The sequence below is a fragment of the Pongo abelii genome, chromosome 3 (genome assembly GCF_028885655.2).
Source record: "Pongo abelii isolate AG06213 chromosome 3, NHGRI_mPonAbe1-v2.0_pri, whole genome shotgun sequence".
In the NCBI taxonomy this organism is placed as follows: Eukaryota; Metazoa; Chordata; class Mammalia; order Primates; family Hominidae; genus Pongo; species Pongo abelii.
This window is the reverse complement of record NC_071988.2, coordinates 140,938,038-140,954,279: the sequence shown is the minus strand read 5'-3', so window position 1 is coordinate 140,954,279 and position 16,242 is coordinate 140,938,038. Positions and strand designations below refer to the sequence as shown.

The 16,242-nt window shown below is 33.8% G+C and overlaps 1 protein-coding gene across 8 annotated transcripts in view; it reads right to left on the bottom strand.

Moving 5' to 3' along the window:
* Positions 1–16,242, bottom strand: part of USP53 (ubiquitin specific peptidase 53) — a 79,681-nt gene that overhangs the window by 6,453 nt on the left and 56,986 nt on the right. For 6 of the 8 annotated variants that reach the window (XM_002815091.6, XM_054554407.2, XM_054554408.2 and 3 more), the window contains 3 exons: positions 14,207–14,945; positions 12,536–12,612; positions 1,077–1,173 (listed from right to left, as the gene is read on the bottom strand). In XM_002815091.6, the coding sequence (XP_002815137.3) occupies positions 1,077–1,173; positions 12,536–12,612; positions 14,207–14,945 (913 nt within the window). The remainder of the gene's footprint in view (positions 1–1,076; positions 1,174–12,535; positions 12,613–14,206; positions 14,946–16,242) is intronic. The other 2 variants (XM_063723619.1, XM_054554409.2) reach the window with 1 other exon arrangement.

The following is a 16,242-nucleotide window of genomic DNA, read 5'->3' as shown; positions in this document are numbered from 1 at the left end:
CTGAAATATGAAAATAAAAACAAAGCTAGAACACCCTATGCAAATATATGAAACTAGGGGAAAATAAACATTTGTTTTGTAGTTTGATTTTCCCAAAATACAGTTTATATTATTTTTACAACAAAACCACAAAAATGGAAAGATATTTGCAACCATTAACATTTTCAACTCTCTCCAAATCCAAACTCTTTATGTCAGAATATGTGAGTGTTTACCAGAAACACCCATCATTACCAGAATCCCATTTCTAATAATTAGAAATGTAATTTTAAAAACTCACTTCAACTCAAAACACTAAAATTACATTTATTTGTAACAATATATGGAACTTGAGGAAAGTGTTAACAGTCAAACAATACTCTAAAACATCTCCCCACCAACATTCCAAACTTTAAAGGCAATAGAGGTAGAAGTACTTAAATTTTGATATGTAGCAGTATAGTATATTAATTACTTTATTATATTTTGCAAATATATTTATATTATATTTGAGGGTCTTGCTACATTGCCTAGGCTGGCTTTAAACTGGCCTCAAGTGATCCTGCTGCCTCAGCCTCCTCAGTAGCTAGGATTACAGACATGTACCACCACATCACACCTGGCTGTATACTAGTTTAAAATAATGTAATCAAGATTACGTTTAGGTAATAGTTACTTTCTAAGGTGAGGGTAAATGATGCCATATTGCAAATTATTTTTCTCATATGAATTACGTGGAATTGAATTTGAATGCAATGGTTAAAGAGAGTTGAGGCTTTGCTAGGTAGATGGAACTATAATAAAATCTCAGCTCGATTGTTTTGGTCACATTACTTAATCTAAGCTTCAAATTTTCTCTTGTAAAATATCACCTACCTCATAAGAATGCTGTGAGGATTGAAACAGACAATCAGATACTGTACCTGGTACTTTGTAAGCTCTCTATCCTTAGATCCACATTCTATTAATGATTCCCAATAAGAAAGGCATCTTAATACTGTAGACCCATTGCTTTCAAAGTAATAATATGTATTTATACCCTTCTGATAAGCAATGTGCCTGTAACACATGTATTTAGGGGAAAAAAATATGGTTACCTTTTTATCAAATGATTTTTTATTTGTAAATGTGATTCTGGGTGGAATTCGTGAGATTTATAGCCTGCTTCCAAATTCCTGAGTTCTTTTCTAAAGCCTAGGGTTGGGTGGGGTGGGGAGAAGAGATGAGGAAAACAAAATTATTTAAATTATGTTACAGAATTTATTTCATTTATACTTTTCTATATTTACATAAAGCTTTCTATAAACAGGTAATCTCTTCCAATTTAAAAAAATGAATTCTTTAAGACCCAACTCAAAATAACAGTTCTTTTTTGAACGCTTCATGCAAACTTTCTTCAGTTTATTATCACTTGAGGGTGTCATCCATGATGGAATAGTGCTGTTCCTGCTGGGTCATGCAGATCTGTGTATGTGTTTTTCCTGTTACTTGAGACAAGATCTTTACTGACTAAGTGTTAACAGTGAAAAAACCCTGCATTTGAAGATCGCTGGCTTGAGTTGAAGTTTGGACTCACTAATTATGGGTAAGTAAACAAGCCTCTTAACCTCGTAAAATCTCAGTTCCCTCACTTATATAATGGGATAATGATAATCCATTTTACCTACCTCATGGGAATATTAGGAATTTAAACTGAATTAAAATTGGTAGGAGGTTATTATGATAGCATATAAAATATACCACTACTAATTAGCTACCATTTATTGACTGCTTACTCAAGTTGTGAGAAATGGATATTTCATTTAATCTTTACAATAACCTTATAAAGAAATGACTATCAACTTGATGTTACAGATGAGAAAACAGTGGCTTAGAAAGGTTAAGTATATATATCGATATACTACAGAATTAGATCTTTATGACTCAAAGTCCGTGCTCTTAACCATGATGCCATAATACTTCCTAATAATTGATACTTAACTTCTCCCCTGGTTCTGACATTTAATAGGCACCAAATAGTTTTTGAATTTAATTTTAATGAAGTCTTATGAAAAAAGTTATACTAATTTACAGTGTGACTTTTGTTACTTCCAAGTGTCTTCCAAGCCTGCTACATGAGATTTCAGATACCAAATTAACCATTTTCTCTCTAATTATAGCTAGCTATTGATTAGAGCCTAAAGGTCAATATGGCACCACATAAAATACAGCAGGTCTATTTCCCTCTGAACAACGATTCTAGAATTCTCTGGAGAGCCTTTAACAATATTAATGTTCAGAGTAAAACATTATCTACATTTGGATTTCTCTCTACAAAACATGACCTTAACTAAAACAGCTCTAATAAAAACGACTATTGTCCTCTAATCTTTAATACAATTAAATGAAATTAATGTCCAGACTACAGATAAAGTAGGCCCAACTGAATAAACAAAACCCTGAAAACTAAAAATTATTTTAAAAGGTAGAGATGAAGAAAAGGGAACTAAGACATTTGGATTTGTACAGTTTACCTAACACCATCTCAGTTTTTGATTCCCCCTTATGGGAGAGCAAGTGCTTTATATCTGAGAACCTGAAGGTCTACAGGGAGCTTTTTCCTTTACTAAGGCACAAGGGTCCTGGGGCACCAATATACTGATAGAAAAGTCACGACCACCAATGTATCAACAAAGCACAAAAGTATCTTTAATTACTTTGTGAACATCATCACCCGCTTATCGTAGAAATGAGAAGTAGAAAACTGTATAAAATTATTTTAGTCATGTACCACCACAATAATGATAGCTACAGTTTATGGAATACCCAATATGTACCAAGTCTTAAGATTATTCTTGTTCAGCAATTCTCGAAGTGTGGCCTTGGACCCCTGGAGGTCCCCAAGACCCTTTCAGAGGGTCTATGAAGTCAAACTATTTTCATGATAATATTAAGATGTTACTTTACTTTTTGACTGTGTTGCCATTTACACTGATGGCACAAAAACAATAATGGATAAAACTGTTAGCATAATTCAAGGCAGTAACACTAAACTGTACTAACTGTATTCTTCATTGCCATATACTTGTGTTTTTTTAAGCCAGTTTTACTTAAAGAATGCTTGATGAAACAGTAACAATTATTTTATTAATTAATTAATTTACTTCATTTGCACATCTTTTTATTATTCTATATGAGGAAATGGGAAATATGCATAAAGCACTTTTGCTGTGGTAACACTAAGCATAACAGCTGTTTGAAGAAAACTTGTATCCACCACCATGAGTTTTGCAACTTCCCAATACTTATAAAGACTTTCTGCTAGTATCTATGGTGATAGTAACAAAAGTAGTTTTTAGAAAGATATTAGTGAAATGTATCAACACTTAGAAGCCCCGCATAACTCAGCAAACCAGTATTTTTTTTTTTTTTTGAGACAGAGTTTCGCTCTTGTTGCCCAGGCTGTAGTGCAATGGCGCGATCTCGGCTCACTGCAACCTCTGCCTCCCAGGCTCACGCAATTGTCCTGCCTCAGCCTCCTGAGTAGCTGGGATTTCAGGCATGCGCCACCACGCCTGGCTGATTTTTTATATTTTTAGTAGAGATGGAGTTTCTTCATATTGGTCAGGCTGGTCTCGAACTCCAAACCTCAGGTGATCCGCCAGCGTCGGCCTCCCAGAGTGCTGGGATTACAGGTGTCAGCCACCGTGCCCGGCCGCAAACCAGTATTTTTTAAATGACCATACATGGATGTTACAAAATCATGCATGAGTAAAGTATCCATTCAAAGTGCAAGACAGACTAATGTATTTTAATGTAATGGAGGACGAAAAGTTAAATACTATGGTTTCAGATTTCACACTGCATTAAAGAAACTACTACTTGGTGTAGTGTCAAAGAAGAATATCCACAATTTTTAGGAAAAGCTATTAAAATATTCCTATTTCCAACTGTATTATCTGTGTGTAAATGGGCTTTCTTCATACATGAAAACATCACAACAGTCTGAATGCAAAAACAAGAATCCAGTCATCTTACATGAAGCCAGGCATTAACTGAGATTTGAAAGCATAAAACAATGCCATTCGTCTCACTAAATTTTTGTTTTCAATAGTTAATTTTCATTTAAAAATGTTATTTGTGTTAGCATGTACTGGGTTTATTTCTTTAAATGAATAAATATTTTGAAAGTTTCAGTTTTAGTGCCTAATCTAGCAAATGTTGATAGACATAACCTATAGAAACAAAAGCTCTTTTAGGTCATAAATCCTTTTCTAAGATTATAAAGATATCTGAGGCCCAAAAGTTTGAAAACTACTGTTCTAGTTGGTAATAGTTGTCTTTTAAAACATCAGTCACAACTGTTCTGTGAAACAATTCCCCTTTTTACACTTGAGGAAAGTTAGGCTCAGGGAAGTTATGTGACCTAATCAATATTCTATATATCTGGTAAGTAGGAGCATTTAAACCAATCCAGGGTTCACTCCAAAGCTAGTGCTCATGCCACTGCACTATGCCATTAATATACAAAGTCATTATACTAAATCTCCTTCTGATGAAACTAGGCCACTAGTATGAACATCAAATAACATGCTGATGCCCATAGAAGATAGCAAAATATATGGCATTAGCATGAACTGTCAATTAGTGGTCTACACTTCTGTAACATTTCTAGTAAGTTTTTCTGCATTCTCCTGTATTTTTAGTTGACATTTTCATCATGTTCATTTATCTCATTTTCCTCTCATTCTCCTGCTTCTACTTTACTGTACACCAAATCTATGAAGACTGCAAAGAAAACAAAGTTATTAAAGCAGTGATTTTCTTTTTTAAACAATAAGTGTTCTTTATCTTAGATATTTTTTAGGTATTGCCCTATAGGGGAAAAATAATCTATATTTGATTATGATCAGGCTCTGCAAGTTAAATCTTGGAAGCAATTTCCAAGAAAGAGTCATGTAATATACATGGGAATTTAATACCCTCTATGCCAACATCGCTCCATATAGTAAATAATAAAAACTTAAGGTGGTAGAATGAGAGGAACTATAAATCTGGCATTCATTTAAGATTTAACACGTTTACTTCCCCTAAATTGCAGTAAGCGTTCTGATTATATATGTGCCTTTAAAAAAAAAAAAAATTTCCCCAGAAGTTAGCACAGTATCTAGCACACAAAAGACATTCAAATGAAGGTCTACAGAATAAACAATTGCCTCAAAAACACAGTTTTACTTCTTTTAAGTCACCTCCACCCTGCCCATCATGTTCCCAACTCAGTGGTGCAAGACAAGTTAAGTATGAATTGAGATAAATCTTATCTTTCTCTCCCACTTATCTCAAGTCTATAAGTGCTATACTCATAACGCTTTTAAAAAGCAGTAAAATTTATCCCAGAGTCTCTCTAGAAGGAATATATTATTTTTCATGTTTAAGAAAATCACTGTGGGTAAGCCTGACACACTGCCTGAGGCTCGAAACCTTTGCCAATCTTTTCAACAGCTATTTTATGATTAAAAAAAGATGTGACAAGAAATAAGATGTCAAAAAGAACTTCAATAATTTGTCAATGTTTACAGCTTAATTTTTAAGTTGAAATGTAATTTGCTACCCAGTGTGATTTTTAACTTCATATTATTAGCCAATTCATAATTTATTTGCCAATTCATAATTTCAAGTTTAATATTCACAAACAAGAAACAAGTAAATATTTAGTTCTTAAGTAAATCTTTACTTTTATAAATTATTCACACAATGGGCAGCAGGAGGCAGCATAGGTTTTATGAGCATGTTTGAAATTTTAATATCACTGTGGCAGGCATTCAACCAAGTGGTTTGACTTCAGAATTCCAACTAACTTAAAAATAGATATGTTATTTTTCTCTTCTGCTGACATAGACATCCATGTGTCTTTGTGAGGAATTTTGGCTCCAGGTTATTCGCAAATCTAAGTCCAATTTTAACGCTTTGACACAGAAAAAAAAAAACCTCAGTATCAAGGCAAGAAACTTTAATGATGCCCATTTTGATTCTGTATACAAAAAAACCCAAAGCAGAGTATTCAAGAAATCAAAATATATATTTCATCTGAAAAAAAAAACCTACGTTTAAAAGACATATATATATATATATATATATTTACAAACCCTAAACATTCAACAGCAATAATCAAATCAATGACTGAATTTACAATAAAAATACATTTGAAATAAATTTGAATATTTTAGAAAAATCAGAAAACTTTAACTAGATAAATATTTATGGCTAAATTTACTACATACTAAAAGAAGTAGAGGATACTTTAATATGTAGTAATAATCTATACTCTCTGAAACCTAAATTTGGGGATTTTACAAAATAATAAAGCAGGAGTCAATAACTGCTTTTTGCACTTGGATTATAATTTAAAGGAAAAGCAAATATTGCTATTTTGCTACAAAGTAAATGTCAATCCCAGAAGTTTAGTTTTAAAAAAGTACATAGGTAGCCATTTGGTGGTCCTGGGTAGGCTACAGCAAGAGAAGATTATGTGTTACCAGTTTGTAAAATTCTTAGAGAAAAAATGTTTAATATGCATAGAAAAAAAATTGGCTGACAAAAGTACTTCTCTAAATATACTTTCTAATGTAATTATCTTAAATGAACAAACTCTGTAGTTTGCCAAAAAACATCTTAGAGAAAACTTATGTATATGTACAAACACTTCTGACAAAATTTTTTATTGACTTAATTCTAGGATGTAACAACATTAAGGACAGTATATTTCACTTAAGAAAGTGGAGGTACAGACTATTTGTACAAGAAGAAATAAGGGACTTAACAGATTTTTAAACCACTGATTAACTTCTTTCACTCCTATTTGTTATGTCCCAGATCATGACTCTCAGCATTAACTAATCCTGACTTCTAGGATCAACTGAGATTAAGCCAAATATTGCAGACTCCAGAAGCAAATGGCAAAAGTTCTTGAAAGACCTAATAATTCTTTTGTGATCTGTTATGTATGATCTATAAATACCCTAACCTACTATGTACTTACCTCAGTAGATAACCGTACCTCATAGAAAAAAAAAGTCCATTAGGTATAAACACTTCAACTGTTCTACCTAACACAAATACACACTAATCAGTATCTGCTCTCATCTTTCTCTCCTTCATCACAGAAAAGCTGCCATCCTTTTCATTCAAATCCTGTCTCTACCTTGTTTCCTTCTCACTCTGCCTCAAGGGTCTTACTCCATAAATCACTGTTCTGTTCTATTCTTCATGCCTTTCTCTCCCTCTGTACATCATTAGTTCCTTATCTTCTGCAATATAAATACCAAGCATGTCCACTTGAAAACAAACAAAACAAAACGCAAACTAAGCATTTAGTTTCATTTTCTCTTCTAGGTATGCTATTCACTGTAAATGTTTGGAAAGACAGACAAAAATTCATTTCTTTACTTCTCTTGCTTCCTGTTATAAAAACATAAAGTCATAGAGATTTTCATGGTCAAAAGCACATTGCTCTAAGAATTTTGCAATAGGTGTCCTCAGTTAATATGAAAAAGTATGTAATGCACTCCAAGGGTTTTTTATTGTGGTAAAATATACATAACAAAATTTATTATTCTAACTATTTTTAAGTGTACAGTTCAGTGGCATTAAGTACATTCACACTGCTGTGCAACCATTAGTCTACTGTAATCTTTTAACTTTTTACTTGGAAATAAATTTTCAAAATTCAGAAAAGTTGAAAGATTTAAAAAGTATTAAAACATACTTTTTATAAGAAGAAATCATTTTTGTAAGAAGAAATCATTTCTTCTGTCTTGAATGTAATTTAAGGCTTGTGAAATCCCTCCGCTACAATTCCATTTTAAAAAGGGGGCTAAAACGTTCCAAATGGCATTGTGGCAATTTAAACAATGTTCCCAAATATAGTGGCTTTAGGCAGTTTAGGGATGGATTTTTGCAACAGAATTCATAATGACATAGGCAGACAAGCCTATATAATATCTCTATTAATGGAAAAAAAGCAATATATTATATCCTTTCTCCAGATTCAGCTATTATTAACATTTTAATAATAGGGGTTTTTTTTTCTGGACCATTTGAGATTAAGTTACAAACATGGCCCTTTACTTCTAAATACCTCAATTCTACTTCAATCTTGCTTCTATGTCTAATGTTCCTCAAACACTGCTTTTACTATACCACTAATAAATGCTAAATCAAACTGGCACTTTTTAATCCTTATTCTGCTTAATCTATGGACACTCTTCCCCTGAAAGATCCACACTTCTCTGGTTTTCCTTTGATAACCCCGTCTCCAATATTTTCTCATATCTTTCCAGCTCCCCCTTCTCATCCCTTTCTACAGTTGCTCCTTCTCTCTAGCTTTAGCTCACTTCTCTTCCTCAGCGAAGCCAATGTTCCTTACTTTGTCTATTTCTTGCCCTTCGATCTCCAATTTTCCTGAAGGATCCTGTCTGTGTCTATGGCATTCAATTCCTATGTAGGTGGATGGTTATTAAATATATAATCTTTCCTGAGTTTTAGACTTATGTTCCTAACTGCCTAATAATGCTGTTTACCCAGATGATAAACTCAACAAATTAAAATATAAACTTGGCATCCTTCCACCCCCAAAATCTGTTCCTTCTTCCTATATTCCCCATTTTGCTAAATGGTAAATCTAGTTGTATACATCCCAAATACATCTATCCCTGCTTCCCTTTCTCTCATTTGGTACATGTCACAAAAGCTAACTAATTATCCTGCCCACATATGTTTATCATCTCTCAAATATTTCTTGACATTGGTACTGCCCCCAACTTTTCTCTCCTAGGCTGTTACAATCATCATCTAACTAATTTTTCTCTCACTGTCCCAAATTTATCCTCTATACTACCACCACCACAGTCTTTTCCAAAATGCAAATTACAGTATACCATTTTTCTTATCCTTTGGTGCCTCTCCATTTCCTCTATGATTAAAAAATAGCACAAATTTTCATCATAATGTGGCTTCTATCTATCCCTGTTGCCATTATCCCATAATTCCATGCATGCACTTCTGCCCTGCATATACCAAACTACTTGTGTTCTTCAAATATGTGATGCTTTCTCCTGACAGTGTGTTTTAAACATATCATTTCTTCTGTCTTGAATGTAATTTAAGGCGTGTGAAATCCCTCCACTACAATTCCATTTTAAAAAGGGGGCTAAAACATTACAAATGGCATTGTGGCAATTTAAACAATATTCCCAAATATAACAACTTTAGGCAGTGTAGGGATGGATTTTTGCAGCAGAATTCATCATGACATAGGCAGACAAGCCTATATAATATCTCTATTAATGGAATAAAAAAAGCAGAAATAACGGTGGCATTATTATAGATTTTGGTCCTCTACCATTAAATATACTTGCATAGACTAATATTAAAAATTGACAAAATGTCAAGAAAATATGAAAGTAAGAAATTTCTAAGGCTCTTTAAATTTTAAGTCTTTTAGCTATTGATATAAAATGATTCTATAGGTCAGTAATGTAAGCGTGCCCTCATTTTATAAATAAGAAATAGGAATGACCAAGAAAATCATATATAGTCACAAAATTATAATAAATTGTCCCTTATTGGGGGAAAAAAACATGCACAGCAAGTTTTTAATTTGGGAAAAAAATTCCTATATCACTTTTCCACATATTCTCAGTCCCAGACTGGGGGAAGGGAATACATAATACCATAAGGCACAACACAAACAGATGTTCTCAAGTCAAAGACTGGCTTAGAGAACCGTGGTAGGCTTTGAAGTAGAAAGTTTATGAAATCAGAAATAACTTTAAAATAGTATAATTTATTTAGTTAAATAAAGAGTGGGTTACACAAAACCACAATACGATACCTATTAAAACAGAAAATAACAAGTGCTAGTGAGGATATGGAGAGACTGGAGTCCTTATGCACTGCTGGTGGGAATGTAAAATGGTGCAGCTGCTGTAAAAATAGTACAGCAGTTCTTGAAAATATTAAACATACAACTACCACAGGACCCAGCAACTGCACTTTTGGGTATATATTCAAAAGACTTCAAAGTAGGAACTCAAACAGACATTTGCACACTAATATTCACTGCAGCATTATTCACAATAGCCAAAGGGTAATAACAACCCACATGTCCACTTACAGATGAAAGCATAAACAAGATGTGGTATATAATACAATGGAATGTTACTCAGTCTTAAAAAGGAATGAGATTCTGATACATTACAATATGGATGAACCCTGAAGTCATCATGCTAAGTGAAATAACTCACACACAAGAGGACAAATATCATATGGTTCCACCTATATGAGGTACCTAAGATAGTCCAATTCACAGAGACAAAAAGTAGAATGGTGCTTGCCAAGGGCTGGGAGGAGGGGAGAATGAGGAGCTGTTAATGTGTAGAGAACTTCAGTTTGAGAAGATAGAAAAGTTCTGGAGATGGATGGTAGTAATCGTTGCACAACAGTGTGAATATACTTAATGCCACTGAACTGTACACTTAAAAATAGAATGGTAAATTTGGTTATACATATTTTATCACAAAAAAGAATTTTTAAGTGCATCACACACACACTTTCATATTAAATGAGGAAACCTCCTGCAAAGTTCTTATAGCAATGTACTTCTGACCATCAAAATCTCTACGATCTTGTGTTTTTATAACTATCAGGAAGCAAGCATCATTTTGTAACAAGTACTGAACTTGCAGTTATTGTTCAATCTCACTGACTTTTGCTATGATTTCTGGCCAACCCTTTACTGTTTCCTGTAATACTTGGTTACCAAACTTATCAGATTTTATCAGGCGAGACATTCTAATATGGGAAAAGAAGGTTATTTCCTTAATATAAGTGTTTCCTTCTGATAGTATACCATTTGATGAAAACAAAATAATTTAACATTTAATCACATTCTTTGTCTGCAAACTGAAAAATAATCCCCATAAAAGCCTTAAGCATAACAAAGACTAAAAAACTTTAAAATTTGCTGTTCTTTGCTCTTTTATATTGTGAAAAATTATATCCCTTCTACTCCTCTGAATTATAAAATTTGAAAACATTGTCTTTGATTGCAACATAATAATCCCTTTGCTAATCATCTTCCTTGACTTCTCTCACCCAAATTCTTCAGGTATGTACTCCCAATAGCAACCCTGAATCCTGTATACATTCAAGTATCTAACTTTCTTTGCTTCTGGGCTGTTATGTGTCGCTAACAAATCGCCTATAATAATCCCACACCATTGCATAGTTATTGGTGCCAAACTGAACTTTTCCAGAAGGCTCTTTATCAATCTTTCTATCTGTTCTTAACTACTATGGCAGTCATTAGAGTTGTTCACACATACTTCCATTATTCCAAGCACCTGTAAAATTGCACTTTTCTACCTTCTCTGAAATCAGGCCTGGTTAGAAGACTAGCTCTGGTCAATGATACAGAAGTGGAAGTGCATGTGTCACTTCGGGTTTGAAGTTTTAAGAGCTGGCAGGTGATTCTCCACAATAAATCTTCCTTTATGTCCTCCTCACCCATATCCCCTTAGCCTGGGATCCTGAGTGACTCCTAAGAAGAGACTACACTGACCACCTCTGGACTTGTATTGTGAGCAAGAAACAAACTTGAGTTAACACCTTGAGATTTTGAAGATACTACCATTGCATAATCTAAAACCTACCTATCCTGATAGAGTTTCCCCTTTTCTCATAGCTTTCCCATCTTTTAAAAGCCTTCAAGTATGAATGCTCAACTTCCCTCATCATTACTCATAAACTTATCAGTAACAGGACCATTCTTATCTTCTTTACTCTTACCTCAATGGACCATTCTCTTTTTATGCCTATTTCCCATAGGCATAAAAGGTAGGGGGTAAATAAAGTCAGAAAGACCAACAGTCTACAGACAGTTTCTAAACTATCAGAACATGACATTTTTCTTTGCAAATATAGAAATATACCTTCTGTTAAGTAAAAGTAAAGTGTTAACAAGCCACCATAGACAGATACTTCTGCCTATCTGGGTCTCAAATCACAGTTTTAAGGGCTAGTATCAAAAGCAATGTGTTCAAAGGGTCCCTAATGTGGACACTTAAAATGCAAACTGCTACCAAAAAAAAAAAAAAAATTGAAAGACTTCATCATCTAAATCAAAAAAGGAAGCAATCTAACGCTATCTTTAATCAGAGACATATCCAAACAGCACATTAAAAAAGGCTGCAAACTTCAAAAGCAATAGTTATCCAATCAAATAAAAAGTAAGATACAAAACCATTATTAACACTTTGTGAAGTCAATGTGGAAAGTACAGTATGCTTTCTTTTGTATGACAATACACATACAAAAAAGAATGCTGATTTCCTTCTTTCCACATGTACTTCATTAAAACATACATTAACTTAATAAAATTTGTTTATTGATATTTTAGGATTATTTAAAAATAATTTTTATAGTCATATAGGATTTTCTCTCAGATACATAATAGCAAACAATAAATTACTATAATTCATTTTTTACAGCAACTATTATATTCAAATAAGATTTTTACCTTCTAAGTGATGTTGGCTCTGAAGGGAGGTACAGTCCCCACGTTCTTTATTTAGGTTGCTTGTCGTAATCTGGTCACTAGAAAATAAAATACACACAAAACACATCAGTTATTATGGACTGCCTTTGTTTATTCTAAAAAAAAAAAAATTTGTTAAACATTTATTATATGCCATGTGCTGTTCTAGGGCTTAATGTACATTATTTAATACTTAAAAGTAGTTGTTATCTTCATTTTACAGAAGATAAAGACTATAAAAGTCAAATTAATTTGCCCAATAATTTAAATCTAAGTCTATCTGGTTATAAAGTCCTGATCTTTCTACTACCCTAGGCTACTGCATTCCACGAAGAATTATAAAATTACCTTGTCAAGTCTTTTTTTTTTTGAGCCAGGACTTTCTGCTCTTTTGCCCAGGATTGAGTGCAGTGGTACAAACATGGTTCACTGCGGCCTCGACCTCCTGGGCTCAAAAGATCCTCCCACCTCAGCCTCCCAAGTAGCTGGAATCACAGGCATATGCCACAATACCTGGCTAATATTTTAAAACTGTTTCCTAGAGATGGTGAGATCTTTCCATGTTGCTCAGGCTAGTCTTGAACTCCTGGGCTCAAGCAATCCTCCTGCCTCAGCCTCCCAAGGTGCTGTGATTACAGGTGTGTAATCACTACACCTGGCCCTTTCTTTAAGTCTTTATTGAAACAAGCATTTTCATAAAACATGAGCAGTTGATTTTTGCAAATCTACCTTTTAATAACAAATGTGGTCAAATATCAGCTAATATCCAACAAACACATTGTTAGAAGGATTAAACAGTAATATAATAAATGTATTTAGAATTAATTGAACACAAAGTTATTTGGCTGATTTTTTTTATATTTGCTAAAGGGAAAATATCTCTTCCATGAGAATGAGGTGTGACAGTAAAAACTAGCTTCAGTTCTGAGTTACAAATGTTAGAGATGGGATTATAAACATTATATAGATTGAAGAATTAAACTACAGCCTGGGCATAGTGGCTCAGGCCTGTAATCCCAGCACTTTGGGAGGCCAAGGCAGGTGGATCACCTGAGGTTGGGAGTTCAAGAGCAGCCTGGCGAAACCCCATCTCTAAAAATACAAAAATTAGCCAGGCGTGGTGGTGCGTGTCTATAGTCCCAGCTACTTGGGAAGTTAAGGCAGCAGAATCGCTTGAACCTGGGAGGTGGAGGTTGCAGTGACCCATAATTGCACCGCTGCACTCCAGCCTGGGCAACAGAGTGAGACTCCTTCCCCTCCCACCAAAAAAAGAAGAATTAAACAACCAACTTAATGACTTAGATGATACCAACTGAAGTCTGTGCTTTAAAACCAATCAATTGTTGACAGTGCCACAACAATGATAAAAAACTTCTGTACTTTCCAAATTTTCTAAAAATAAAAAGCTGCTATTTTTGGAATCAGGAAATAACTATTAAAAATGGAAATCTAAAATATCAAATAAACTACAATATCCTAGGTTTCTTTACAGAAACATATTTGTGTTTAAAAGAAACAAACTTTTTAAAGCTCTTTAAAACAGCTCATGCTGTTTCCATCCTATTTAATTGACCCCAAACTTTGAAAATTACTTCATGCAATTAACAAAAAAGAAGAGTGATGGAAAAACGATTCACTCAACTTTTACATTACCTGAAGCATACTGTTTCTTTAACACCACTGATATCCATTACTGTACCATTTCCATCGATAACAGGTGAGTCCAAATTAGTAGATCCATTACTGATGTGATCACTGCTTTCATATCCAGACTCAGTCCTTTGCATCTGCCAATTATCACCATGCACTTTACCCTCTACAAGGCCTTTATTTTTCTCTGCTCCTTTTTCATTAGATTCAAGGGAACTTCTGCTTCCTATTTCCTGCTTCATTTCATCTTCATATATGGTCATTAAACATTTTTGCTTTGGATTCTCTTTTGGCCAATTACTAAAACTTGGATCCTTGCTAGATTTAGGCTTATTACTGATATTTGGTTTATGTCTTGGACTATGCTGTCTTTTTTCACTTTCACTAAAAATACTATCAACATTTAATGTTTCTCTCATAGGTTTCCAACCTCGGTTCCGGCTTTTACTGCTGCTATTACAGCTGTTTCCTCTATCCCTAGAATCTTGGCTGCTGTCTGTGTCATATCCAGTGCCATTGTCACTCTTAACTTTGCCAGTTATTTTCTCTCCTGGAGCAAGAATCTGGGATTTACTTGAACTTATTATTTGTGCAGAAGCTCGAGTCTGAGGTACAACTCGGTCATGTTTATATGATCCTTTTCCTTGACTATGATATAGATGTGGATTCCCATGTTGTCTAAAACCATTTGGGGCAGGAGGTGATCCAGATTGGAAATGTGAAAGGTCTTCATCAACCAAATCTTAAAAAAAAAAATTAAAGATACACATGAATTACTCCTCAGAGCCACCTTGTAGTCACAAGGCAGATACCTGTTAGAGATAAAATGTTAAACAGTTTTAGGTAAATAGTAATTACAAGTACATATCACATAATGCTTTGAGATTAAAAAGTGCTTTTCCAGTCCTTATGTATGCTTAATAAGGGGTATTTATAAAAGAAACTTTAAAAAATGATCTCTAAGGTAGATCATAATTGAGGCAGTTTTTAAAAAAATAAGCACTCTATCTCACTCATAACAAAAATCATAAAAATATTTTCCACTTCCTATATTGGTAAAGATTTAAAAGTTTGTTAAACCAATTTTTGCTGAGAGTGTGAACAAACAGACATCCAATCATTGTTGGTGGGAGTGCAGACTAGTTCAGTCTTTGAAGAGGGCAACTGAGCCACATCTGTCAAAATTAAAAGTAAACATATCCTGACCCAGCAATTCCTCTGAAGGAATTTTATGCTATGGCTATAGGCAAAAATGTACAAAGGTATGTGTGAAAAAAGATGTTGCTGAAGCAAAAATCTTAAATCAGCCTGTAAAGTCTATCACTATCAGTTAAATTATGCTCTGTCCATAAAGAAAAAAGCATAGAACCATAAAGGGACATGCTTATAATGTGGAAATGGAAATACTAAGTAAAGAGGGGGAAGGTCAGGGATTGCCAGAAAAGGAGTCCCTTCACTTAATTTTATAAACTTCCTTATTACTTGAATGTGCCATGAGTGAATTATATCTGTAACTAAGTTAAAACATCGAAACACATATATACAAGTATCCCAGGTTAGAATTAAGAACGAACCAGGATATTTTGCATATTTAGATTTAGTATAGGTGTATTAAAGAACTCATATTAATAAATACATAAAATATAATAGGTCTGGGTACCCCTGTAATCCCAGCACTTCAGGAGGCTGAAGTAAGAGGATCATTTGAGGCCAGCAGTTCAAGACCACTCTGAGCAACATAGCAAGACCCTATCTCTACAAATAACTTTTAAAAATTTAGCCAGGTATGGTGGCATGTGCCTGTAGTCCTAGCTACTCAGGAGGCTAAGATGTGAGGATAGCTTGAACCCAGGAGTTCAAGGCTGCAGAGAGCTATGATTGGGTCACTGCACTCTAGGCTGGACAAGAGTGAACTCTCACCTCTTAAAAATAAAGTTATTAAAAATAACTTTAATATAATTTAATTTCTATATATAAACTATATATAGAAATTATATATAATTTATAGATTTATACATATACAGAAATATGTATAATTT